Raw genomic sequence first — 26,299 nt, forward strand, 5'->3', positions numbered from 1 at the left:
AGGATCTGTCCTTCCAAAGAGGAGTCAGATTAGTCTTCCTTTAGGATCGACTGATTTGATCTCCTTGCAGTCCAAGGGACTTTCAAGAGTCTCTTCCAACAACACAATTTGAAAGCATCAATTCTTCGGTGCTCAGCCTTCCTTATATATTCCAACTCTCACAGCCACAAATTACATTACATTACAGGTAGTCCTCGACTTAAGAACAGTTTGCTTGGTGACCATTCAAAGTTACAAAGGCACTGAAAAAAAGTGGCTTCTGACCATTTCTTCAGACTTATGACCGATGCGGCATCCTCAGAGTCACGTGATTTACATTTGGATGCTTGATCACGGACTCACATCTATGACCGTTGCAGTGTCCCAGGGTCATGTGACCTTCTGACAAGCCAATGGAGAAGCCGGATTCACTTAACAATTGTGTTACTCGCTTAACAACCACAGTGATTCACTCAACCACTGTGGGTAGCAAAGGTCATAAAATGGGGTAAAACTCAACAAGCGTCTCACTAAGCAACAGAAATTTTGGGCTTAATTGTGGTCATAACTCGAGGACTATCTGTATTAAGTCCCACCGTTCAGCTACATCATTAGAATGAGAGTTGGTTAGTGCGTGGAACATATGTAGTTGAGGTTTTAGCCTACTCTCTGTTGACATACAGTTAAACATTGTTTGAGCCTTGTTAGATCTGGTCTGGATTCAGAAATTGGCATCTGGTAGGATATTCATATATTCATTCTCCATCTGATATAACTAGACATATTGCACTCCGTTAGAAGGGTGTTGGAATCAAGAGTGCAGAAGGATAAAGGTTAAAGCAATTGCCCAGATGGGTGGCCTCTCAACATTGGGTTCCAGCATGTGTGAAACTGTATACAATATCCTGGCAAACATAAAGACCTTGAATTTCTCTTTTATTTTTTAAATATGTCAGCCACTGTGAATTTGGTCCAGAACTCTTGCCAGGCCTTACGTATGTTCTCTGAAATGTAGTAATGCCTAACATGCATGGAAATACTACTACAATTTTTGCAGTTGCCAGGTGGTTCAAATTTTGAGTGCTTGAACAGGATCCCTGAGAGGTGGTTTCAAAATTAGAGATTTTTTTTTTTAGTAAAATTTGATTTTTTTTTAATTTTTTTTTTAGTATTTGTGATGAGGAAAAAAACGGTATCAAGGGACAGAAGAAAAGAAGTTTTCAGTCCAGCAACCTGATAGTTTCCTTAGTGTTTCAAATAGACTGCGTTTATGGATATGATTGTTTTAGCCAGCTTTCCTCAGACTTGGTGTCCTCAAGATATGTGGACTTCAACTCTCAGCATTCTCCAGCCAGGATAGCCGTTGCTGAGAATTCTGATAGTTGAAGTCCACACCTTTGGAAGAAACCCAGCTTGGCTGTACAAAATTAATGATAGTACCCAACTTTTCCAGCTCTGTGGACTGGCAGCAGCAGGCAGGGGTAGAGGGGATAGTTCTGTCCTCAGCTTACAACAGTTCATTAGTGACCATTCAAAGTTAACAACATCACTGAAAAAAGTGACCAGTAGTGGATTTCACTCACCTTCGCTACCGGTTCAGAACTGTGAGCGCGTGCTTGCTTTACTTGCGCACGGCGCTTCTGCACATGTGCAGAATCTTCTGTGCATGAGCTGAGCATCCGTGATGACATCCAGGCGGGTGGGCGGAGCCTCCTGCTACCGCCGCTACTGGTTCACCCGAACCAGGGCGAACCGGTAGAAACCCACCACTGCTTAAGACTGTTTTTCACATTTATGACTGTTGTAGCATCCCCATGGTCGCATGATTTACATTTGGATGCTTGACAACCAACTCACACTTATGACGGTTGCATGTCCCGGATTCATGTGATCACCTTTTGTGTGACCTTCTGACAAGCAACGTCAGTGGGGCAAACCAGATTCACTTAACAGCCGTGTTATTAATTTAACAGCTGCGGTAATTCACTTAACAAATGTTGTAAGGAAAGTCGTAAAGTGGGGCAAAACTCACTCAACAAATTTCTCCCTTAACAACAGAAATCTTGGGCTCAAATTGTGGTCGTAAGTTGAGGACTACCTGTAGTTGTTGTATGGTTTATGTGGGCGGAATCAAAATAAATGGCATGTAGGTTTCTGTAATAAATAAAATCTTAAGAGGGGGGAAAAAAAATAACATTGCCTTTGAAATGAACCTGTAAAAATAACCAGACCAAAAACTAATTTCCAGTGCTAAATATAAAACACTTTTTAGTGAGTATTAACAAGGAATAATTTCTTCTGAGCGGCTCGTTACCATTTTCTTACTTTGGGGAAGCTGGCCTTGCCAAAAACTATGAGCTGTTCATCTTACCAAAAAAATGAATGAGGAGAGCACTACCTGTTGTGGCCCGTACGTGGCCTGTGCAGATTGTAGTTGATTCCGACAACGAGGAGGCTGGTGTGGTGCTGCGCCAGCAGCCTGTGCAACTGGCGCTCGAGTCGGACAGTGAGGAGGCTGGAGAAGATGTGGTGCCAAAGGCAGGGATTCAGCCAGGGCCTTCAGAACCTCCAGAAGCTCCTTTAAGTGAAGAGGACGAAGAGGAGGAGCCTCAATGCACGGGTACGCAGGGCTGCCAAAAGGCAGGAGTGGCTCCTCAGAAGGAGGTCTCCTCGAGAGTAAGGCTTGGGGCTAATTGGCCACTCCCTTAGCTTATTTAAGAAAGAACGCCACTTGCAACATGCTGTAGAGAACAACTTTAGTTCACTCTCTTTTGTGTCTGCAAAATTGCTTCTGGGCTTTCTGCCAACTCTATAAGACTGTGATTACCTTATCTTAGAATTCTGGTAGGCTGTTAAGACAGTTCATTAACAGCCTTTGAATGATAAAGACTAAGTTATTTGAGTAAAATAAGCTTTGTATAGAGTTTGTGTGTGCTGCGTTCTTTGGGGTCCATAGCTGGGACAGAACAACTACACTTTTTATGGGAACTATCATTTTTTGTCCAAACAACAGACATTAATCTGCATTCAATTTTGCAGTGCCTGTTTTATAGCACCAATACAGATAGTCCTCGACTTACAACGACAACGAAGCCCAACATTTCTGTTGCGAAGGGAGACAGGTAAGTGAGTTTTGCACCATTTTATGATCTTTCTTGCCACAACTGCTAAGTGAATCATTGTGGTTGTTAAGTCAGTAGCACGCCTGTTAAGTGAATCTGGCTTCCCCATTGACTTTGATTGTCAGAAGGTCGCAAAAGGAGATGACATGACCCTAGGATGGGTCATAAATATGAGTCAGTTGCCAAGTGGGTAAATTTTGATCACATGACCATGGGGATACTACAATGGCAGTGTGAAAAACAGTCATAAATCATTTTTCTCAGTGCTGTTGTAACTTCAAACGGTCACTAAATGAACTGCTGTATGTCAAGGACTACCTGTATTAATACACACCTTGGTTCTCCCCCATCATGTTATTCAAGAAATGATTACGAGCTGATAACCCCAATCCTAACTCTAGACTTTTGGTTGGCTGGTTGCTTAGGGACTATTCTTCAATGTTACAATGCCCCCCCCCCAAGATATTTATAACCCAATTCCAAATTTCTGACAGCTGGAAACCTCCCCCCCCCCAATCCACTCAACAACACCGTTGCATTTATGGTCATTTGCAGCATCCCATGACTATGATTTATATTTTTACCGAAAACAGTCATTTCCTTCCAAAAATGACCCATGGTGTGGGATTAATGCAGTGGTGAAATGTAAAATTTGTTACTACCGGTTCTGTGGGTGTGGCTTGGTGGGGGGGTAATGTGACTGGGTGGGCGTGGCCAACTTTTTTTTTTTAACTTTTAAAAGCATTTTTTCTACAACCTCTTCGGCCAAAGAGGTTGTTTAAAAAATGCTTTTAAAGGCCTCTGATGATCAGGCAACTCAGCTCGGATCATCAGAGGCTTTTAAAAGCATTTTTATTCCTACAACCTCTTCAGACGATCCCAGCTGAGCCGCGCGATCATCAGAGGCTTTTTTTTTACTTTTAAAAGCATTTTTTCTGCCGAAGATGTTGTAGAAAAAAATGCTTCTAAAAGTAAAAAAAAACAGCCTCTGATGATCGTGCGGCTCAGCTGGGCATGGGGCGGGGGGGCAGGGATTTTTGCTACCGGTTCTCTGAACCACCCGCCGCCATCGCTACCGGATCAGGCCTGAACCGGGAGCATTTCACCCCTGGATTAATGACCACAGATTCACTTAACAGCCATGGTGATTTGCTTAACAACTGCCACAAAAAGATTGTAAATCGGGTTTGGTCACATGATGACCCATCCTGAATTTACAACCGCAATGGGAAGTATCCGTTATGGTCGTAAATTGAGGACTTATCTGTATTACTATTTTGCTCCGTTTGACACAGAAATCCAAGAAGCTGTAAACGCCTTCAACAGAGGTAGACAGACCACCGTGTGCTTATGTTCAAACAGCACATAAATATTTTGGTAGTATGGTTGTAATTTGATTTTATATTCCTTATGTTATTTTATGCATCTCCCCAAAACTCTGAAAGACATTTTGTGCCTCATTTGCTGCTGTGTGTTGGATAAGTGGGAAGATAAGTAGAGGGGATTTGCTTTTCTATCCCTTTCCGTAAAACTTATTAAAAACTCTGAATAGTTTTTAATAAAAACTTATTAAAAACTCTGAATAGTTGAACAGAGCCATTCTCCTCCATTGCCTAAGTAGTGTGTGAACATAAGCATAACAGACCCGTGATGGCGAACCTATGGCATGCATGCTCGAAGTGGCACACGGAACCATGTCGCCTGGCACGCATGGTGTCGCCAGGGGTGAAATGCTCCTGGTTTGGATCGGATTGCCCGATCCGGTAGCGATGGCGGCGGATGGTTCGGAGAACCGGTAGCAAAAATCCCTGCGCCCCCCCACCATGCCCAGCTGAGCCGCACGATCATCAGAGGCTTTTTTTTTTTTTACTTTTAAAAGCATTTTTTCTACAACCTCTTCCGACGAAAAAATGCTTTTAAAAGTAAAAAAAAAAAGCCTCTGATGATCACGCGGCTCATCTGGGATCATCAGAGGCTTTTCAAACCATTTTTTTCTGCAACCTCTTCGGCCGAAGAGGTAGTAAAAAAAATGGTTTGAAAAGTCTCTGACGATCCCAGCTGTGTTGCCTGATCGGCAGAGAGGCTTTTCAAAGCATTTTTTTAAAAGTCTCTGTGACGATCCCAGCTGAGTTGCCTGATCGGCAGAGGCTTTTCAAAGCATTTTTTGCAACCTCTTCAGCCGAAGAGGTTGTAGAAAAAATGCTTTGAAAAGTTAAAAAAAGAAAAAAAGTTGTCCACTCCCACTCAGTCACATTACCCCCCCCACACACACACCAAGCCACGCCCACAGAACCGATAATAACAAATTTTACATTTCACCCCTGGGCGTCGCCCGTTTCTCTTCCAGGATTCTGGCGTGCATGAGCATGTTACAATCACCTGGCCTTTTCGCATGCAGCAGTGCCGGAAATGAGAAGAGCTGGTCTTCCGTTTTCCTGCGTGAGCATGTGCGCCGGCCAGCTGATTGTTGCGCGCGCATGTGCACCAAAAACCGAGAAGGGAAATTGGAAGTTTCAGTAGCTGAAACGGGAAGTTCATTTTCGGGCACGCACATGTGCCCTGGGTAGCTCCTCTTCCGGGTTGCGGCCCAGACGCGCATGCATGCTCCCTTTTCGGTACTCTGTGCCGAAAAGGTTCGTCATCACTGAGCTAGACGGAAGGCTGGGCTGAGAAAATGGTAAAGACATATTATTTGCATCACAGGTAACCCTCAACTTAACAATAGTTCATTTAATGATTGTTCAAAGTTACAACGGCACTGAAAAAAGTGACTTACAACCGTTTTTCACAGTTACAACCTTTCCAGCATCCCCATGATCATGTGATCAAAATTCAGGTGCTTGGCAACTGCTTCATACTTATGACCGTTGCAGTGTCATGTGATCCCCTTTTGCAACCTTCTGACAAGCACGGGGAAAGCCAGCTTCACTTAACGGGTTACTAACTTATCCGCTGCAGTGATTCACTTAACAATGGTGGCAAGAATGGTTGTAAAATGCGGCCAAGCTCACTTAACAAATGTCTCACTTAACAACAGAAATTTTGGGTTCAATTGTGGTCGAAAGTTTGAGTACTATTATCTGTAGTAGCATAATGACGTCTCTCTATAGTTTGATCTGTTTGCCCCGAAACACATGGACATAAATAGGTACCTGGTCATTATTTTCAATTACACTATCAATCCTATTTTATTTTTTGATGTCATAGGGGAAAAAAGTATATTTTCCTCTATTCCTTTTGGTTTGGCTGTTAACAGCTCATATCAAAATTCACATTTCATTCTCTTACACCAGGGGTGTCAAACTCAAGGCCCGAGGGCCAAATCAGGCCCATGGGGTACTTAGATCTGGCCTGTGGGGCCACCCTGGAAACAGCAAAGGGCCGGCCTGACATTTTTCTGACAGTGAAAACAGCCTCCCGAATTCCGTTTTCGGCTGCGACAGCTCGGGAGCCCATTTTCACTGGCAGAGTGCTCAGGCCGCTACAGGCGCCCCCAACATGAGTGACATTGAGCTGGCCACGCCCACCCCAGCCCCCTGAGGTCAAACACAGCCCTGATGCAGCCCTCAATGAAATCGAGTTTGACACCCCTGTCTTAAAACATGTAAGCTGGTAGAAACTCAAGGTCACAACAATCTGAAATGAAATTCTTTCTGAAGGAGAAAATTAACTGCAGCCTTCATTAGGCAGCTCGACTGCAGACGGTTTCATTCTCAAGTTGTATATTATAGCTCTTCCTGTTCACACATTTACTCCCAAATAAGCAACAGATGTGATTTTCATTCCTAGTGAGATCAGCTGCTTTGCATAAGAAATGAAAAGGAAGGTCCCTAACCTGCCATAGGAAATGAAATACCTCTTCAATATTGTTCTGCTTGGCCAAAATCTTGAAACCATCTTGAAAGGATATTTATCAGGTCTTCCAAAAATTATTCAGTTCAAAGACAAATAATAAATAATAGTTTGTAGTAACTATATTAAACTGCCTATTTGCTTACATTATCTTTCACTTAAACACTCTGCTGGAGTGTTAGCCGCAACTGTGATTTTTATTTTACCAGTTTATGAATTTTGATGTAAACACAAAGTGCCATTTGTGGTTGATGAAGCAGCTTCACATCATAGTTTGATATTCTGATTTGGTAGCCTCGTGTACTTTTGAGTTGGTCAATCTAAATAAAACTAAATCAAAATCACGATAACAGGCCTTTAAAAATTAATTCACTCTCTTGTCATCAGACTAGGGGAAGAGCAACGATTGGTGTTGATGAATTCCACTAATCCTGGAGAAAGAGAAAAATCCTTCCATATTTATGAGTAGATTTTCTTTCTGGTCATCAACGCCAAAATAATCTCCTTTTTATCCTATATTTGTATGCATCTTTGTGGGAAGAAAAGATATATGCCCTGCATGGGGGCGTAATGAGTTGTTATCTCTGTCTAGGATGACTCAGAATTAAAAAGGGAGTCTGACAAGGATGCATATTACCCTCTTATCTGTTTAATTTATACAGTTATGATGGCAGGTTTTGAAATGATAGCTGGAATCAAAACAGGAGGCCCCAAACACTGATAATTTAAGATAGGCAGACAACTGCTGCTTTCCTAGCCAAAAGTAAAGAAAGTGGAGAAGAGTTCATTAAGAAAGTTAAAACTGGAAAATGAAACATCTGGATTAATTGTGAATGTTAAAAAGAAAAAATAATAATAAAAAGCCAAAAAGACCATTGACCAGCATGCTTAGTAGAATTCACGGTGGAAAAATGATGAGTGATAAAAGGGCTGGAGGAAGGCCGAGAGAACGCAGCTAACTATTATCAGGATATCAGAGTAGTGACATAGAAAACTTTAGAAAACAACAGGAAGACTGAATAGAATAGAATAACAGAGTTGGAAGGGACTTTGGAGGTCTTCTAGTCCAACCCCCTGCTTAGGCAGGAAACCCTACACCACTTCAGACAAATGGTTATCCAACATCTTCTTAAAAACTTCCAGTGTTGGAACATTTACAACTTCTGGAGGCAAGTTGTTCCACTGATTAATTGTTCTCTCTGTCAGGAAATTTCTTCTTAGTTCTAAGTTGCTTCTCTCCTTCATTAGTTTCCACCCATTGCTTCTTGTCCTGCCCTCAGGTGCTTTGGAGAATAGCTTCACTCCCTCTTCTTTGTGGCAGCCCCTGAGCTATTGGAAGACTGCTATCATGTCACCCCTGGTCCTTCTTTTCATTAAACTAGACATACCCAATTCCAGCAACCGTTCTTCATATGTTTTATCCTCTAGTCCCCGAATCATCTTTGTTGCTCTTCTCTGCACTCTTTCTAGAATCCCCACATCTTTTTTACATCATGACCAAAACTGGATACAGTATTCCAAGTGTGGCCTTCCCAAGGCATTATAAAGTGGTATTAACACTTCACGTGATCTTGATTCTATCCCTCTGTTTATGCAGCCCAGAAATGTGTTGGCTTTTTTGGCAGCTGCTGCACACTGCTGGCTCATATCTAAACGGTTGACCACTAGGTCTCCAAGATCCCTCTCACAGTTACTGCTATTGAGCAAGGTACCACCTATACTGTATCTGTGCATTTTGTTTTTCTTGCCTAAATGACTGGAGGCAGTTGGCTTAATGGAGGAAAGAAAAGAGTTTCCTGTATCTGAGAGAAAGGAAGGAGGGTATGAGACAGGGGTGAAATGCTCCCGGATCGGACTGGATCGCCCGGTCCTGTAGCAATCTTGGCCGGTGGTTCAGCGATCCGGTAGCGATGGCGGAGCAAAGCTCTGCCCACCCACCCAGGTGTCATTACTTTCTGGTTTTAACCAGGAAGTAATGTATTTTTTATTTTTATTTTATTTTTTTATTTTAATTTGATTTATATGCCGCCCTTCTCCGGAAACTCAGGGCAGCGTAAGCAATAGCCTTCATCCTTTTGTATATTTATACAAAGTCAGCTTATTGCCCCCACAAACTGGGTCCTCATTTTACCCACCTTAGAAAGGATGGAAGGCTGAGTCAACCTTGAGCCTGGCAAGATTCGAACCTGCAGTAATTGCAGGCAGCTGGTCTTAATAACAGGGTGCTTTAGACCACTGTACTACCAAGGATCTTATCTTCTGTGCATGTGCAGAAGGTTTTGCGCATGCACAGATGGTCTGCGTGGTGCGTACGCTTCCGAACCGGTAAAGAAGGTAAATAGATTTCACCCCTGGTATGAGATACTAGGCTGTGAAGTCCTAGGAGTAAGGTGTAAGGTGTTGGAAAAAGATGGGGCCAATCCCGGAGTAGAAAAACTAGATTCAAATGACTGGGGAGATTCTCAGTCATCCAGGTCATTGTTGTCTCAAAGAAGCTTCTTAATGAGAAGGGAAACGTCTTCAAAGAAAAACAAGAAAGCCCAGTTGCCACTTGAAAAAAGCACCTTTGGGATAGATTCAAATCAAATGAGTTTGCATTTTTCAATTTAAGGGCTTTTGTTCTGGGGCAACCTACTTATCTTGTAAGTAGTGCAAGATCAGAAAATGTGGAGAGACCTGCCCCGTAGAATCGCCAAGAGTCAGACATGACTGAATGTATAACATCATCGTCATCGTCATGTATCTCGTGGATTCACAAGTTTGGCTTTCTGTGAAATTGAGAGTTTTATAATGTTCTGTTTAAGTCATTCCGTAAAGCCTTTTTGTGATGGCAGTTGTGACACTCTTAAATTTCACATACATCCACGAACCCCATAGGAGAAGACAGCCTCCCAAAACTGGCAAGTGCTAAATATAGCTGGTAAGGCTAAAATTTAGTTATCCAGGCAATAATTCTGAAGTAAGCATTAAAAAAGAATATAAAAAATTATTTTTCAAAACCTACAGTGTTTCCCTGAAAAGAAAACCTCCCCGGATAATAAGCCCAATCAGGCTTTTGAGCGCATGCGCTAAAATAACCCCCCCTCTTGAAAATAAGCCCTCCCTGAAAATAAGCCCTCCCTGAAAATATTTAACTGCATGCACAGCTGGTCCCCACCATTTCCTCTGGTTAGGGTTAGGGAGACAGAGCTGGAAATCAGGTAAGACGGCAAGAGGAGCCCCGTCTTGCTCCACGTGCCCCAAAATAATAAGACCTCCCCGAAAATAAGGCCAAGGACTTATTTCAGGGTTCAAAAAAATATAAGACAGGGTCTTATTTTGGGGGAAACACGGTATTATTTTAAGCACATTGGCTTTCAATATTTTCTGGCAGGAGCTACTGGATTTAATTCTTTAACTTCTGTATTAAATAACTGCTATTTTATGAGCACCTTTATCTGCGCCACATCATTTGCAGAGTAGGGATAACTTCATATATAAAAAGACCACTAGCATATTCTTAAATTCTGAAAACATACAGCTGCATATAGTAAGTAGCATTATAGTTTGAGATAGCAATATCATCCACTCTTATGTAAGGATAATTTAATTATTATTGTAAAGATGTCTAAGTTTTAAGACATAGCAATACAAGTCCCAGGGTCCTTTGTAGTTCATAGAAATACAAAAAGGAATACATTTATACAACTCAATTAACAAAGTTAATGGTGAAAACTATTGGAATCAGAGGAAGATTTTCAAATTCACACTGCATTACTTCAGGCATTTAGGCAGGAGTTATACCAGGTACTAAAATATCTGGTAAATGTTGACTTACGCTCCTGTGCTCTCTTGTTACTCCATGGCTAAGTAGATTTTGAGTGGAAAGTTCTATAGTTATTTGTAGTTAAAAACGAAACAAAGCACCGGATTAAAATTGAGCTGAATGGAATTTCCTTCAACTAAATCCCGACAAACTTGCTGTCTCGTATAGTCTAAAATTATCCTTGTTTTTCATCTTTGTCCAGAGTCTACTGACATGCTATAAACAGAATAACAGAATTGGAAAGGACTTTGGAGGTCTTCTAATTCAACCCCCTGTTTGAGCAGCAGATCCTATACCATTCCAGACAAATGGCTCTCCAGTCTCTTCTTAAAAACCTCCAGTGATGGAGCAGCCACAACTTCTGGAGGCAATCTCTTCCACTGGTTAATTGTTCTCACTGTTAAGAAATTTCTCCTTAGTTCTAGGTTACTTCTCTCCTTGATGCGTTTCCATCCATTGCTTCTTGCCTTGCCTTCAGGTGCTTTGGAAAATAGGTTTACTTCCTCTTCTTCTTTGTGGCAGCCCCTCAAATATTGGACAGCTATTGTCATGTCTCCCCTAGTCCTTCTTTTCACTAGACTAGACATACCCAATTCCTGCAACCGTTCTTCATATGTTTTAGCTGTCAGACTTCGATGCTATCTCAAAATAAATGAATTTCCAAACTGCCAATCTTTAAGGAAATCTTTTCTTTAATTGAGCACAGCCACCGGATCATGACTCGATGAGGACAAGACTGACCTTTTGCCCTCCAATCCCTCCCTTTCCGATCCCCAAATATCTGCTTCTCATTGGCTATCTTCCAAGTCATTCTTCAGACTCCTTGTCTCGTCATTTCCCAGGAATGTCTCCCTCCCCGTCATTTCCACGACAACCGGACATCAAAGGGATTTAGCAGGCAGAAGTTCAGAGCTTATCTCTCTCTCTCTCTCTCTCTCTCTGCTCTCTATGCCAGCGAAACGCTGACATTAGCCTCTATCAATTTCTATTCGTAATTTATCTATAATCCTCAATCTCTCACTGCTTTTCTTCCCAGCAAACTCTTCAAAGCCAGGTAATGTTATTTCATTATAATACAGAAGCGTTCTTTGGGGTTGCCCAATTCAGACAAAGAACCAAAGGCCACAGATTAAACCTGTGTTGCATCATTACACCAGTGCCGTGATCTGCATCAAACTAGGGCTACCAATACATAAGAAGCACATTCACTTGATGATATCATCACATATGTTGTCAATTTGATATCATTACAGTTTGGGAAAAAATAATAATCATCATCATTACAGTTTGCTGTGAATGCCCCTGTAAAGAATTACAGCTATTCTCACAAGCTGCCAATTCTGTTATAATGAAGCATGATCAAAACACAATTAAGACTAATTTTAGACTGTATTAAGTGGTTGCCAACGCAGGAACTAACTACTAATCTTCCATCATAAATCAGAAAAGTCTTTTTCTATGATGTTAAGAGTTTGGAACTTGAAATCTGACCAGGAAATAAAGCTAGGAAATAAGATATCTGATAACAATCTTAAATTGTCTAGAAGGAAACGATAGCTCCAGCTGATGAAAGGCACTAAGGGATCCAAGAAACCCAGTAGGAACACATTTTCTCCATTTATTCCTCTGCACAGGTTACTCATTAAGGTGCTTGCTGCCCCAAACCCAGGTACAAAGCAAAGATGGACAGAAATAATCAGTGTCATCCCCAAAACTGCTTGGAGTGGAAAGATTTCATCATGGCTACCTCTTCTTTCGGTACCATAATGAATATCCCTTAGGGCAAAAGATCATACTGAGATATTCTTTGCTAGTTTAGCCAGTACAAACAAAATAGCAGTAGCAAAAGCTCTTAGACTTATATACTGCTTCACAGTGCTTTATAGCCCTCTCTAAGCGGTTTACAGAGTCACCATATTGCCCCCCAATAATCTGGGTCCTACGCCGACTTCAGTCTGACCTAAGTATAGTACATAAAATTATCTGCCACAATGTCCTTCCTGTCAATGACTACTTCAGCTTCAATCACAACAATAGACGAGCAAATAATAGATACAAATGCAAGGTAAACGGTTCCAAACTCGATTGCAGAAAATATGACTTCAGCAACAGAGTGGTCAATGCCTGGAATGCACTACCTGACTCTGTAGTTTCTTCCCCAAACCCCCATAACTTTAACCTTAAACTGTCTACTGTTGACCTCACCCCATTCCTAAGAAGGGGCGTGCATAAGTGCACCAGCGTGTCTACCATCCCTGTCCTAATATTCCTTTTTACTTACTCTTTTCATGTATTCAAATTATGTTTATACTGTTACCTGTTATCTTATATATGCTTGACAAATAAATTTATGACCTTGAGTGGGTTAGAATCGAACTGCCAAACTGCAGTCAGCCGGCAGTACTGGATTCTAACCACTGCGCCATCGCAGCTCATCATTTACCCAAAGACATATCTTACCATGTTTTCTTTCAGAATTCTGTTTTCTTTCATAATCTAAGCCTCTCTTTCTATTAAAAAAAGACAATGGTCAAGAAATTAAATATCCCTGCATTACATACATGTAAAATGCACTAAGGCGGTTTTAAAGACCCAGTTATTCAAAGATCCATGCTGTCTATCAGCAATCCTGGAATATAAAGGCACAAGGGCCTCTTGCTTTTCTCTCTACTGGCAGTCCTCGACTTATGACCACAACCAAGCCCAAAATTTCTGTTGTTAAATGAGATGTTTGTTAAGTGAGTTTTGCCCCATTTTATGACCTTTCTTGCCACAGTTGTTCAGTGAGTCACTGCAGTCGATAAATTAGTCATATGGTTGTTAAGTGAATTCGGCTTCCCCTTTGATTTTGCTTGTCCAAAGGTTGCAAAAGGGGATCACATGACCTTGGGACACAGCAACGGTCGTAAGTATGAACCAGTTGCCAAGCGTCTGAATTTTGATCACATGATTGTGGGAATGCCACAAAGGTTGAAAATGTGAAAAAAAAATTTTCCAGCACCGTTGTAACTTTGGTCATTAAATGAACTGTTGTAAGTCGAGGACGACCTGTGTTCCAATGTTTCTCAACCTTGGCAACTTTTAAGATGTGTGGACTTCAACTCCCAGAATTCCCCAGCCAGCCTTGCTGCCACAAAGCTTGAGAAACACTGCTCTATTCAGATGCCAGGCAGAAACGATGGCTTCGGCCTGTGGTTTTTCTGAGAAAACGTAATACAGCCCTCTACAAAACTATATAAACACGAGAAAGGCTTGCTACAGAAGTGGCAATGCTAAGAGAAACAAATACAGATTTTAGAGCTCAGAGTAAGCCAAGTGGGAACAAACATCCTGAAGAGATTTCTAGAGACTAAGCAAATAGACTTGCAGAGCCCAGTGGAAGACAGCAGGGACTGGCCGATTTCCTGCATCGTGTTATAATGTGATTTTCCACGATTTTAGTTAGCACGGTATATGTACTGTGGTTTGTAAACTCTGGCCTTTCTAGCTTTAATGCAATGAGGGCAGCCAACCACAACGGCCTGTTCAACAAAGCACAGTTGAAATGCAGGTAATCCTTGATTTACGAACGGTTGCTTAGGGACCGTCTGAAGTTAGGATGGATCTCCCTGGGAATACTTATGACCTGGATTCATGGTTACGATGGTTAACACACACACACACATACCCCCCAGTCATTTTAGACACCTGGCAAATGACTATTTGCCGCATCCTGTGGTCATGTGACTGTGTTTCACAATGTTTTTGCCCCCCCAAAAAAGAGCATTGATTTCCGGTTTTCAGAAAAACCTCGCCCATTGCGAACCGTTGGTTCATTTAACGACTGCTCCAAAAATGTAGGTTTTAAAATTGAGTGGATCATGTAGGTGACCCCCGTTATGGTCATCATGAATTACGACTAGGTTGGGCAGGTGGTAACTCGAGGATTCCTCATGTAGTCGGTGAACCTAATTGGTTTTTCAAGGGTATCCTAAGTTTCAACCAAGATGTTAGTTTTTCAAGAGTGTTCTAACTATCAGCCTATGATATTACTAAAAATGCTACCATTTGAGTGAAATCCAGCAGGTTCTGACAGGTTCTGGAGAACCAGTAGCGGAAATTTTGAGCAGTTTGGAGAACCGGTAGCAGAAATTTTGAGTAATTCGGAGAACCGGCAAATACCACCTATGACTGGCCCCAGAATGGGGTGGGAATGGAGATTTTGCAGTATCCTTCCCCTGGAGTGGGGTGGGAATGGAGATTTTGCAGTATCCTTCCCCTGCCACACCCACCAAGCCACATGTTGCCCACCAAGCCACACCCACAGAACCGGTAGTAAAAAAAATTGGATTTCACCACTGCTACCACTGCTCCATGGGGAAGCTTTTTCCTGAGACAGCATATTGTTGGAGGGCTTGCTTGGTTTAAAACAGAGGTCTCCAAACTTGACAAACTTTTAAGATTTGTGGACTTCAACTCCCAGAATTCCCCAGCCAGCATTTGGAGATTGGAGTTTGGAGACCCCTGATTTAAAGCAAGGAACAGGATTCATCTGTAAGGAGATGTTTAGTCACATGTGTGGTAGGGAAATAATCAGCGGTGGGTTTCACGTTTTGTTACTACCGGTTCGCCCCGCGCGTGTGCCCGGTTCGTGCATGTGCCTGCCTTCTGCACATGCGCTTTGGCCACGCGCCTTCCATGCATGTGCCCGGCCTCAAAAATGTTCCTAAATAGGAAGGCATAGAGCCAGGGTGGGTAGACGGGTGGACAGGTGGGCCCACCCACAATTTCTGCTACCGGTTCGCCTGATCAGTCCGAACCGGCTGAATACCACCTCTGAAAATAATGGCCTGAAAGCTTTCACTTCTGTAACTGGCAAGACTTAGTAAACAGGACAAAAGTCAAGAATGAAAGACAGTCAAGTGTTCAAAGACATGAGGGAGAGAGGGAGGGAAAGCAGCAATGTCTACAATATGCAAATAGACCTGCGGTCATAAATGTTTTGTTTATTCATTAACATATTGGTGTTGCTGAAGGAAAACAGCTATTTATTTATTTGTTAAATTTATTTGCCTCCCTCCGCTTGCCGTGGAGCTACTCTCAGCAGCTTATGACAATAAAACGGGGGAAATGACAACAAATATAAATATAACGATAGCAAAGGAATAAAATAATAAAAACAAACAATGGAAGAATAATAATACGAAATTAAAAAAAGATGGGGAGTGGAAGCAGAAAACACAGGGGGGAGATGGGGTCAGCTAATTAATTCAGTGGCCATCTCAGTGATGTTCTCCCCTATTGGGTCCCTATAGGACAGTGATGGCTAACCTTTTTGCCAGTGCGTGCAGGAGAGGGGGGGGCGGGGGAGAGTCATGTGTGCACGTGGCCACACCGATAATTCTATGCGCCCTGCGCATACGCGCGCAACCCCCTCTCCCCCCCCCACTCCTGGCACACGATGGCCTGGTAGGCCTGTTTTTCTTTCTTACCTGCTTCCAGATCCTCTCTATTTATCAGCGGAGGGTGAAAACAGCCTTTCTCAATCCCTCGGAGGCCCTCCAAAGGCCTGAAATGGCCCATTTCCCAACTCCCAGTGGGACAGGAAGTGATGTTTTTTGCTGTCCCCAGATGTTTTTTGCTGTCCCCAGCCTCTCTAGGAGTCTCTGGAGGCTGGGGACAGCAAAAAACATCACTTCCTGTCCCACTGGGAGTTGGGAAATGGGCCATTTCAGGCCTTTGGAGGGCCTCAGAGGGATTGAGAAAGGCTGTTTTCGCCCTCCGCAGATGCATAGAGAGGATCTGGTGCCAGGTAAGAAGGAAAAACGGGCCTTCCCCATCCCCCCCCCCAGTCTGTTTCCCTACTTCTGGTGGGCCCAGAAGGCTCGAAAATCAGCTGGCGGGTGCGCATATGCACGCCAGAGTTCAGCTGGCGTGCCCACTGATATGGCTACATGTGCCACCTGTGGCACGCGTGCCATAGGTTCGCCATCATGGCTATAGGAGTGACAGGCTGAGCCCGAGGGAGGGGTCAAATGCATCATCAGTCTCGAGTCCCTTTGCGCCCACCCACAAGTGCTCTAAATCCAGCCCACCTTGAATTCCGTTGACTCTTTATCTATTGCCAACTCACTTTGACCGTTAGTAGTTCAGATTCTTGTAGAGAGCTTTAGCATATAATAAACCTGCATATTCATTTGAACTGCCTGATCTCCTGATTGCCTGCGCTTGAAAGTCCCCAGGCTGATAGGCAGAACCAAGTCTCCAAGTCCTTGCGGAAGGATTGGAGGGTGGGGGCAAATCTCGCCCGAGGGAGGGGGCAGGATGGATAGGATATATTACCTATCTTTTTTTTTAATTGCGTAGGTGAGATTTTCTAGATCAAGGACGCAGTGATATTCAAGCAATGGTCTAAGGAACTCTGAATGTTTGGGGTTCCATGTTAAGAAGATTAATTGTTCAGGCAAGTTGTATTAAATTCTCTGAGGTCGGAGTCACACGGACACCCTTGAATTGGCAAACAGCAACAGTTGCACCATGCAGGTGCAGTAAGGAATTGAATGTGCACAAAATAATTGTGGGCACTGCCTGGTCTTCCCAAAGCAGATTTACAGGGAGAGGTTTCCTCGGCAGGCAAATCACATAACGAAAATTCTTCAAAAACAATGAATTTTTAAATATTAAGAAGGGATATTATGCAGCTTCATCAATCCACATAAAATACTTCATATAATCACAAATAACTGCTATTGTAGAACCCTCGCTTCATAGGCATCTGTAACAATCACACTTATTTCACGTAACTCAATAGTATATTCATTTATTCAATACTGAGTAAGCAGCTCTTTTTCCAACACGTTACCCATTCCTTGCTTTTTTTCTCAGAGTAAGCAATATTAATGTTTGCCCATCCATACCATCCGTAAACATTTACTCTAGACTCCGTGAAGCTGAACAGAACTTCAGGGTCAATATTTAAATTTAGGGATTGGAGGTTCTGAGTCTCTTTCCTGCAGAACTGAAAACAAAACTTAGCGGAATTATTCGGCACAAGACTTGCATTTACCTGATGATTCTCTGCGCGGCATACTGATGAAGGGAGCGGAACTGTGCGGACATGTTGGCTAGAGCTGCCAAGCAGTTTGTATGAAGGTATTTGTCCTGTTTGAGATGAGACGGGGGAAAAAACATACACACACATCAGATTATCCTCCCTGCACACTGCGAGGCCTGTCGAAAGGAAATAATTCACTAGCCTTTTCTGTTTACTAGAGGCAGAGTTGCAATAAAAACAAGCCTCTATGTTCTGATTTGAGGGCTAAGTCTCATTGATAGCTTAAGTCAAACTCAAGCCCCGGGGGTTGGATCTGACCCTCTGGGTGCTTAGATCTGGCCCGTGGGGCGCCCTGGAAACATCGGCCCACGGTGCCTCCAGCAAAAATGGAGCTCGGGAGGACTACATGCAGCCATCTCGGGCTCCATTTTCAGCTGCGAGGACCTCCTGCAGCCCTCCGCCAGTGAAAATGGAGCTCGAGAGGGCCGTGGGCCCTCACGGCTGAAAACGGAGCCTCGATGAGTGATGTCGAGCTGGCCATGCCCCCCCTCCCGCCCCCCACCCTCCCGAGATCAAACACAACCCTAATGCGGCCCTCAATGAAATCGAGTTTGACATCCCTGGCTTAAGTCAGTGTTTCCCAAACTTGGCTATTTTAAGATGCATGGACTTCAACTCCCAGAATTCCCCAGCCAGTATGCCTGGTTGAGGAAAGTATACCTGGTTGAGGAATTCTGGGAGTTGAAGTCCATACATCTTCAAAGGGTCAAGTTTGGGAAACACTGGCTTAAGTCATCCTAGCTTAATAGGCTAACATCTTTTATGGAGGAGTTGCTAAGTTCATCCAAATTTAAAGGTAAAGTGGCTCTTCTTATATTTCAAGCTTTAATGTTTACTTTATTTGGAAATGCAGCTTGCCCAAAAATAAATGTAGGCTTATAACAGTATATTTCCCTTATTACTTACAAACTGGTACACAATATTACATATAAAACAGATTCACTTAAACTGGTACTATAGAAGTCACTTACTGAAACATAAAACCCCATACAGAATGCTATTTCATAAAGTTCCCACCACAATGCCATCAGGTTTATTGTTGTACAGGTAGCTCTTGACTTACTACCGTAATGGAGCCTGCTTATTACGGCTGTAAGTTGTGACAGCTGTAAATCGGGTCACCCACGTGATTGGCACAATTTTAGGATCCGTTTTTGAAGTCATTAAGTGAACCAATGGTTTGCTATGGGCTGGTTTTGCCAAAAGCCAAAAGTAGGAGCTGTGGTTAGAATGCAATATTGCAGGCTAACTCTGCTGACTGCCAGCAGTTCGATCCTGACTGGCTCAAGGTTGACTCAGCCTTCCATCCTTCCGAGGTCGGTAAAATGAGGACCCAGATTGTTGGGGGGCAATAGGCTGACTCTGCAAACTGCTTAGAGAGGCTGTAAAGCACTGTGAAGTGGTATATAAATTTAAGTGATATTGCTAAATGCAAGCTTTCGATAAAAACGTTGTAAAATGCGATCACATGAGCAGGGACATTGCAAAGGACTGTAAATGTAGGCCATTTGCCAAGCATCCAAACTGCAGTCATATGACTGTGGAGGATGGGAGGGCAGCCACCGGAACTTTGAATTTGGGTCATAGGTACCCCCCCAAAAAATTTCTGTCATAGCACTGAATGGTCGCTAAATGACCAATTGTTAGTCGAACTCTACCTGTATAGCATAATAAAGATGACCTTGATAAAACTATGCAAAATATATTTTAGGTCTACAATAACCTGATGACAACTGGAAGTGGCTCAGACAAATTCACTGAACTCTAAGTAGTAGAAGTAGGTAGCAATAGCACTTAGACTTCACAAGAGCTTCACAGTGCTTTATAGCCCTTTCTCAGTGGTTTACAGAGTCAGCCTATTGCCTCCAACAATCTGAGTCCTCATTTTACCCACCTCAGAAGGATGGAAGACTAAGTCAACCTTGAGCCGACCAGGATCGAACTCCTGGCAGTCGGCAGAATTAGCCTGCAATACTGCATTCTAATACTGCGCCACCACGGCTCCTAATTGAGGTACAACTCAATCAGACTTAGAATCATAAGGCTGGAAGGGATCCCAGACGACTTCTAGTCCAATCCCCTTCTCAAGGCAGGAGACCCAATACCAGCCCAGTCCAGTTTACTCTGTTAATGCTGCACTTTCTCCTCGCCATTACAACCCACTCTGCCTGTTGCAGGCCCGACGCCTAGTTGCCTAAGATAGCTTTGTGTATTCGATGAGAGAGAAAAAATAAGTGACTAAAGTTTGAGCATTTATATTTTTGTACTTCTTGATCAACAACTGACATTTCCCATATTTTGTTTCTCATTTGCATCTATTTCATGTCTCCAGAGCAGGGGTGTCAAACTTGCGTTGTCATGGCATCGTCACGTGATGTATCGGGACTTTCCCCCCTTATGCTAAACTGGGCATGGCCGTGGCCAGCGTGTGACGCATCCAGCCCTCAGGCCGCAGGTCTGACAGCCCTGCTGAGCCAGCCATTCTGGGAATTGAAGTCCACAGGTCATATAGGGGCCAACCCTGCTCTACAGTAATACAACCAGTGCTTTTGAACCAGTGGTGGGATTCAAATAATTTAGTAATCAGTTCTCTGCCTGAATGACCGGGTGGGTGGGCATGGCCATGGGTAGGCGTGGCCAGGGGTGTGTGACAGGCAGCACTCGGCCTCCTGCACCCCCCCGTGCCCCATTTTGAGCCTAGTGGGCCTCCCTGAAGCCTCCTGGGAACAAAAACGGGCCACAGGGGGGCGCCGCACCCCCCCTGTGCCCCATTTTTGGCCTAGGAGGCCTCCCTGCAGCCTCCTGGGAGCAAAAACAGGCCACAGGGGGGGGGCGCACCTCCCCCCATGCCCCATTTTGGGCCTAGGAGGCCTCCCTGCAGCCTCCTGGGAGCCAAAATGGGGCACATGGGGGACTCCTGGAAGGGGCAGGAAGGGGAAGGGCGGGGCCAGCCAGCAATTTAACTACCAGTTCGCTCGAACCGGCTTGAACCGGCTGAATCCCACCACTGAGTACAACACTGGAGTTTCATTTCAGATCTCTTTCCTTCTTAGCTCTTCGAAAAAGAGAAAAACCTGCAGGCTTTTGCTGTTTCATGAAGGACAGGCCTCTTTAGACAATATTAGCTTTTGTTAGGAACTTTGGTTGCCAGTGTAGAAAACGAAATTATCTATTCCACTTGAAATAAATCCCAACTCTACAAAACTTACCCTCGTCCTTGTCATATTGTACTGAATGGTCCTGATTACAACAAGAATCAGAAGACTCCCCAGTGAAATTTCTGTCAGCACCCGTTCTGAGTACCAAGTAATATTTTTCAATATCTGCAAAGAGAGAGAGAGGGGGAAGAAGAACAGAGCGTATTAACCTTGACAAGCGAACGTCATGCTCTCAATTCATTTCCCAAGGTAGAGAAGTGATGAATGAAACCTCTAGCACAGAGCTTCTCAACCTTGGCAGTTTGAAGACGGGTGGACTTCAATTCCCAGAATTCTCCAGCCAGCGTTGCTGGCTGGGGAATTCTGGGAGTTGAAGTCCACCCGTCTTCAAACTGCCAAGGTTGAGAAACTCTACTCTAGCATGATCTATATTCCAACGTAAAATATTTAAAATTTAAAAAAAAACACCCTTTTCAAAGAAGTCGAGGCCTGTCAGCCATAGAAACCTCTTCCGCAGGAAAGAATTGTAAAGAAAAACTTTACTGTGAGTGTGTTGGTTGTTTAACGGAACGATTTGAATAAGAGTGAATCTAATTGTGTTATACCATTAATTCGAAGACCAGCCAAACCTGGGCAAAGGCAAACTAACCATGGCTTCCACTTTCCTACTCGGAGTCTAGGGGGATCCCTAAATGGGTCATCGGCTTCTGTAACACTGCAGCTAACGGAGAACAAGATGGCTTCTGGAACACTGTCACACCTTGTTGGGATTCAATTTTTCACTTGTTTCTCCATATCTTTATAGCCTCCGGGCACTTAGAAGACCAAGTTTTCTAAAATATCTTTGGCTTGGCCCACAGAAGTATATCTGAGAATACCCACACCCCAGAGGTGGTATTCAGCCGGTTTGGGCAAAACCGGTAGCAGAGTTTATGAGTGGGCCAGTCCACCCGCCCCGCTGCTAACTAGTCCTATTTAGCCACTTTTTGAGGCTGGGCGCATGCGCGGAAGGCACATATGTGAGAAAAGCGCATGCACGGAAGGCCGGGAGCATGCGTAGAAGGTGCGTGCGCCCGGCGAACCGGTGGTAACAATATCTGAAACCCATCTCTGCCTCACCCCAAATAGATGGTGCCTCCTAGCAGCTTCACATAGACACTGAAAAGCAGGAAAGAGAGAACGGGAGGGAGCAGGGAGAGGGGGAGAGGGAGGGAGGGAAGGAAGGAAGGAAAGAGAGAGAGAAGAAGGGAAAGAGAGAGGGAGGGAGAGTGAAAGGGGGGAAGGAGGGAAAGAAAGAGGGAGGGAAAGAAAGAGAGGGAGGAGGGAGGGAGAAAGAAGGAGGAAGAGGAGAGAAGGCGGGAGGAAGGTTGGCATGGGAGAAAGAGTGGGGAGAGGGAGAAAGAGGAAGAGAGGGGGAGGGAGAGAGGGAGGGAAAGAAAGAGAAGGAGGGAGGGAGGGAGGGAGAAATAGGGAAGGAGAGAAGGAGGTTTGGAGTGGGAGAGAGGGAGAAAGAGGGATAGAGGAGGGAGGGAGAGAGGGAGGGAGGGAAGGAGGAGGAGAGAGAGGAAGGGTGAAAGGAGGGAAAGAGAGAGACAGGGAGGGACAGAGAAGGAAAGAGAGAGGGAGAGAGAAACTCCACCCCTAGGGAGCAAAAAACAGGCCAGCCTCTCTTTCCCTATTCCAATTGGACTCATTCAGGATGGGCTGGAACTATCGTAACTCTTGGCTCTCAAATTCTACTTCTTGTAGGTGATCCAAAATAAAACAATTATCTATGATATCAAACGTCATTAAGAAAGTTAAAAAGCACCAGGAGGAAGACATTCCCTACGCCCAAATCTTTTGACACAGATCATCAACCAGAGCGGTGTAGGAGGTCTGCGGTCTCTGCCTAGATCTAAATAGATCAGTCCCTGGCCATTTAAGTCAGCAGCCCTTTAATAAGTCAGCGGCCATTCCTCCTCAGTCAGTTAGAACTGAAGAAGCTTCTTGGATGAGAAGTGAAACATTTTCAAAGAAATTTAAAACAACAACACCACCAAGTTGCCTTTTGGGGAGATCCCATAGTGCCTCTAAACTAGGGGTCTCCAACCTTGGCAACTTTAAGACTTGTGGACTTCAACTCCCAGAATTCCTCAGCCAGCAAAGTCCACAAGTCTTAAAGTTGCCAAGGTTGGAGACCCCTGCTCTAAACCATTTGCGATCCATTTCATACATGCTTATTTTCTTCTGCTCATTCTCCTTCCTCTGTTGCATCTGGGAACTGCTATTTGCTCATTTCGGCCAGGCCTGCTTGCAACCTTTTGGTATCCACCACACATACTTGGATCTCAGGCACCTTTAGGGGCTCTGCTGTCTTCCCACTTCCTTCTAGCCTCCACGAATCCTCTCTCATCCCGCAGAGACACAGATTCCAAGTCCAAAAAGTCATCATGATAATAAACAGCTCCGAAGATATATAACCAGCACATACCGGTATTTGCTTTACGTGCAAGAGTTACAGGAAAATTACTGTAAAAGAAAAAGCCAGTTCCACTCTCACATGGCGTGCTTTCGTTCACTATCAGGCTGTAAATCACCAACAGATTTTGCGTTCATCGAGCAAGAGGGTACAAACAGGAATCCTCAACAGTTAAACTCTTAATGTATGTTTAACTAAACATTTAACTAACTGTTGTTAATCCATCCTGACGGTGCGCTTAACAGATGAACATCAGAAATGTCCTGTTCTCAAGTCTTTTCAAGAAAGCCAGACGCTAGACCCATGAGGCTGAACCTATGGCATGCGTGCCGCCATATCAGTGGGCACGCCAGTTCAGCTCTGGAATGCATGCGCGCACCAGCCAGCTGATTTTTGGGCCTTCTGGGCCCACCAGAAGTATGGAAACAGGCTGTTTCCTGCCTCCGGAGGGCCTGAGGGGGGTGGGGAAGGCCCGTTTTTCTTTCTCACCTGGCTCCAGATCCTCTCTATGCATCTGGGGAGGGCGAAAACAACCTTCCCCACCCACTCGGAGGCCCTCCGGAGGCCTGAAATAGTCCATTTCCCAACTCCCAATTGGACAGGAGCCTCTCTAGGAGTCTCTGGAGGCTGGGAACAGCAAAAAACATCACTTCCTTTCCAAACGGGAGTTGGGAAATGGGCCATTTCAGGCCTCCAGAGGGCCTCCAAGGGGGTGGGGAGGGCTGTTTTCGCCCTCCCCATGCATAGAGAGGATCTGGAGCCAGGTGTGAAAGAAAAACCGTCCTACCAGGCCATTGCGTGCCAGGAGCAGGGAGGGGGGGTTGCACGCCCATGTGCAGGGCAAGGCGCATAGAATTACGGGTGTGGGCACGCACGCGCATGAACCTCCCCGCCCCCCCCTCCTGGCACGTGATGGCAAAAAGGTTAGCCATCACTGCGCTAGACTAATGAATCACCTTCTGCTCACACACAATGTCTGTGACCTACCCCTCCCTTCCCTTAAAATATTTGAGGAGAGAAGGAGGTCACATTTGCTTTTCAACCAGGTTTAAATGATTCTGGAAGGGTAAGCAAAGGAGGAAGAGTTGATAATCTTATGGAAGATAGGATAATTATATTAGCGTGTTTCCCCGAAAATAAGACCCAACTGGAAAATAAGCCCTAGCATGATTTTTTTTCAGGATGCTCGTAATATTAGTCCTACCTCTCCCCAAATAAGCCCCAGTTAAGATCGTCAGCCAGACAGGACGCAATTAGTACTGTATGTTCCCGAAAATAAGACCTAACTGGAAAATAAGGCCCAATACGTCTTCTGAAGCAAAAATTAATCTAAGACCCAGTCTTATTTTCAGGGAAACCCGAGTATGTTCCAGTGGTGGATTGCCCCGGTTCGGACTGGTTCACAAGAACCAATAGTAAAACTGGTGCGAGGCTCCACCCACTGACCTGGATGTCATCATAAGTCATCTGCGCATGCGCAGAAGAGAGCGCGCATGTGCGAGCACAATGCAAATCGGTAGTAAAGGTAAGTAGAATCCACCCGATATGTTCATTTCAGATCATCAATGTGCTTTTAAGGATGAGTGCTATTTTTACTCAGCAACTATTAATTGCTAAAGTACAGGTAATCCTTGAGGTGCAACAGTTCTTTTAGTTCAAAATTACAAAGAGACTGAAAAAAGTGACTGATGACCCTTTTTCATGGTTATGACCACTGCAGCATCCCCATGGTCATGTGATCAAAATTCAGATGCAACTGGCCTGTACTGGTTACAATGTCCCGGGGTCATGTGATCATCCTTTGGGACCTTCTAACAAGCAAGTCAATGGGGAAGTCAGCTTCACTTAACAACCCTGCTACTAACTTAACAACTGCAGCAATTCACCTACCAACGGTGGCAGGAAAGGACATAAAATGGGGCAAAACTTACTTAACGACTGTCTTGCTTAGCAATGGAAATGGTGGGCTCAATTGTGGTTGTAAATTGAGGATTACCCATAATCAGTGATTTGTGAAATGGTACCTACCAAAATTAATCTAACCTCTCAATCAATAAATGGGGGTTGTGAAACCCACAAGAGGAAAATACATTCAAAGACTCTTAACAGGCAACAAAATAGAAGGACGTGCAACGAAGGGGAGAATGGAAAAATCCAGTCTGAATAATGGATTATCTTTTATTTTTCCTCTTTTTGACCACAGGACAAAAGCTGATTCTGTCCAAAGCTGCTTAAAAATAAACAAAGCAGCTTCTGGAGAGCCCTCACTGATTCCTAGTCTTTCCAAAAAAAGGAATTCAAAAAAAGGAGCTTAGAGACATATACCAAACTTCATCCTAATATAGTTCCGTTCATCCGCATAATGTTTATTCTTTATTCTTCCTTTAAAACAGGTACGACGTTGAAACTTCTGATCATTTTCTATTCATTCCCACTGCGAAAAGCACCTAAGCAAAATGTTAACAGAGGATCCTATTGTCTATTCAATTGGTCCATCTATAAATTCTCGTGTCTGTTTGATTATTTGCAACCTTCTGTTGGGTGAAATGCTGCATCACTGGGCAATCGTTTCGGATGAACCAATGAACCACAAATTGGCCAATTTACAGATTGCATCCAAAATCCAGGTGCCAAGACTCCCAGAGGATTGAATGTGGCAAAGGAATGGTTGCTTCAGTGCTGCTACGCCATTGTGGTCATGTGATTATATTGTCCAATGCTCCCTGCCAGCTTCCTACAAGGAAACACTATGGGGAAGATATCAGGAAGTCAAAGGTCACTCTCACTCCTTTTTTGCCTGCCTGTGGTCATTCTGTTGCTCTGCTTAAG

At 44.0% G+C, this 26,299-nt stretch overlaps 1 protein-coding gene across 6 annotated transcripts in view; it reads right to left on the reverse strand.

Moving 5' to 3' along the window:
* Window positions 1-26,299, reverse strand: part of DYM (dymeclin) — a 279,747-nt gene that overhangs the window by 116,176 nt on the left and 137,272 nt on the right. For all 6 annotated transcript variants that reach the window (XM_087885550.1, XM_034401768.3, XM_034401769.3 and 3 more), the window contains exons 13-14: window positions 21,061-21,174; window positions 17,804-17,898 (exon numbers count right to left, since the gene is read on the reverse strand). In XM_087885550.1, the coding sequence (XP_087741676.1) occupies window positions 17,804-17,898; window positions 21,061-21,174 (209 nt within the window). The remainder of the gene's footprint in view (window positions 1-17,803; window positions 17,899-21,060; window positions 21,175-26,299) is intronic.

The sequence above is a fragment of the Pantherophis guttatus genome, chromosome 2, assembly GCF_059756535.1.
Source record: "Pantherophis guttatus breed Tessera chromosome 2, ASM5975653v1, whole genome shotgun sequence".
NCBI classification, from domain to species: Eukaryota; Metazoa; Chordata; class Lepidosauria; order Squamata; family Colubridae; genus Pantherophis; species Pantherophis guttatus.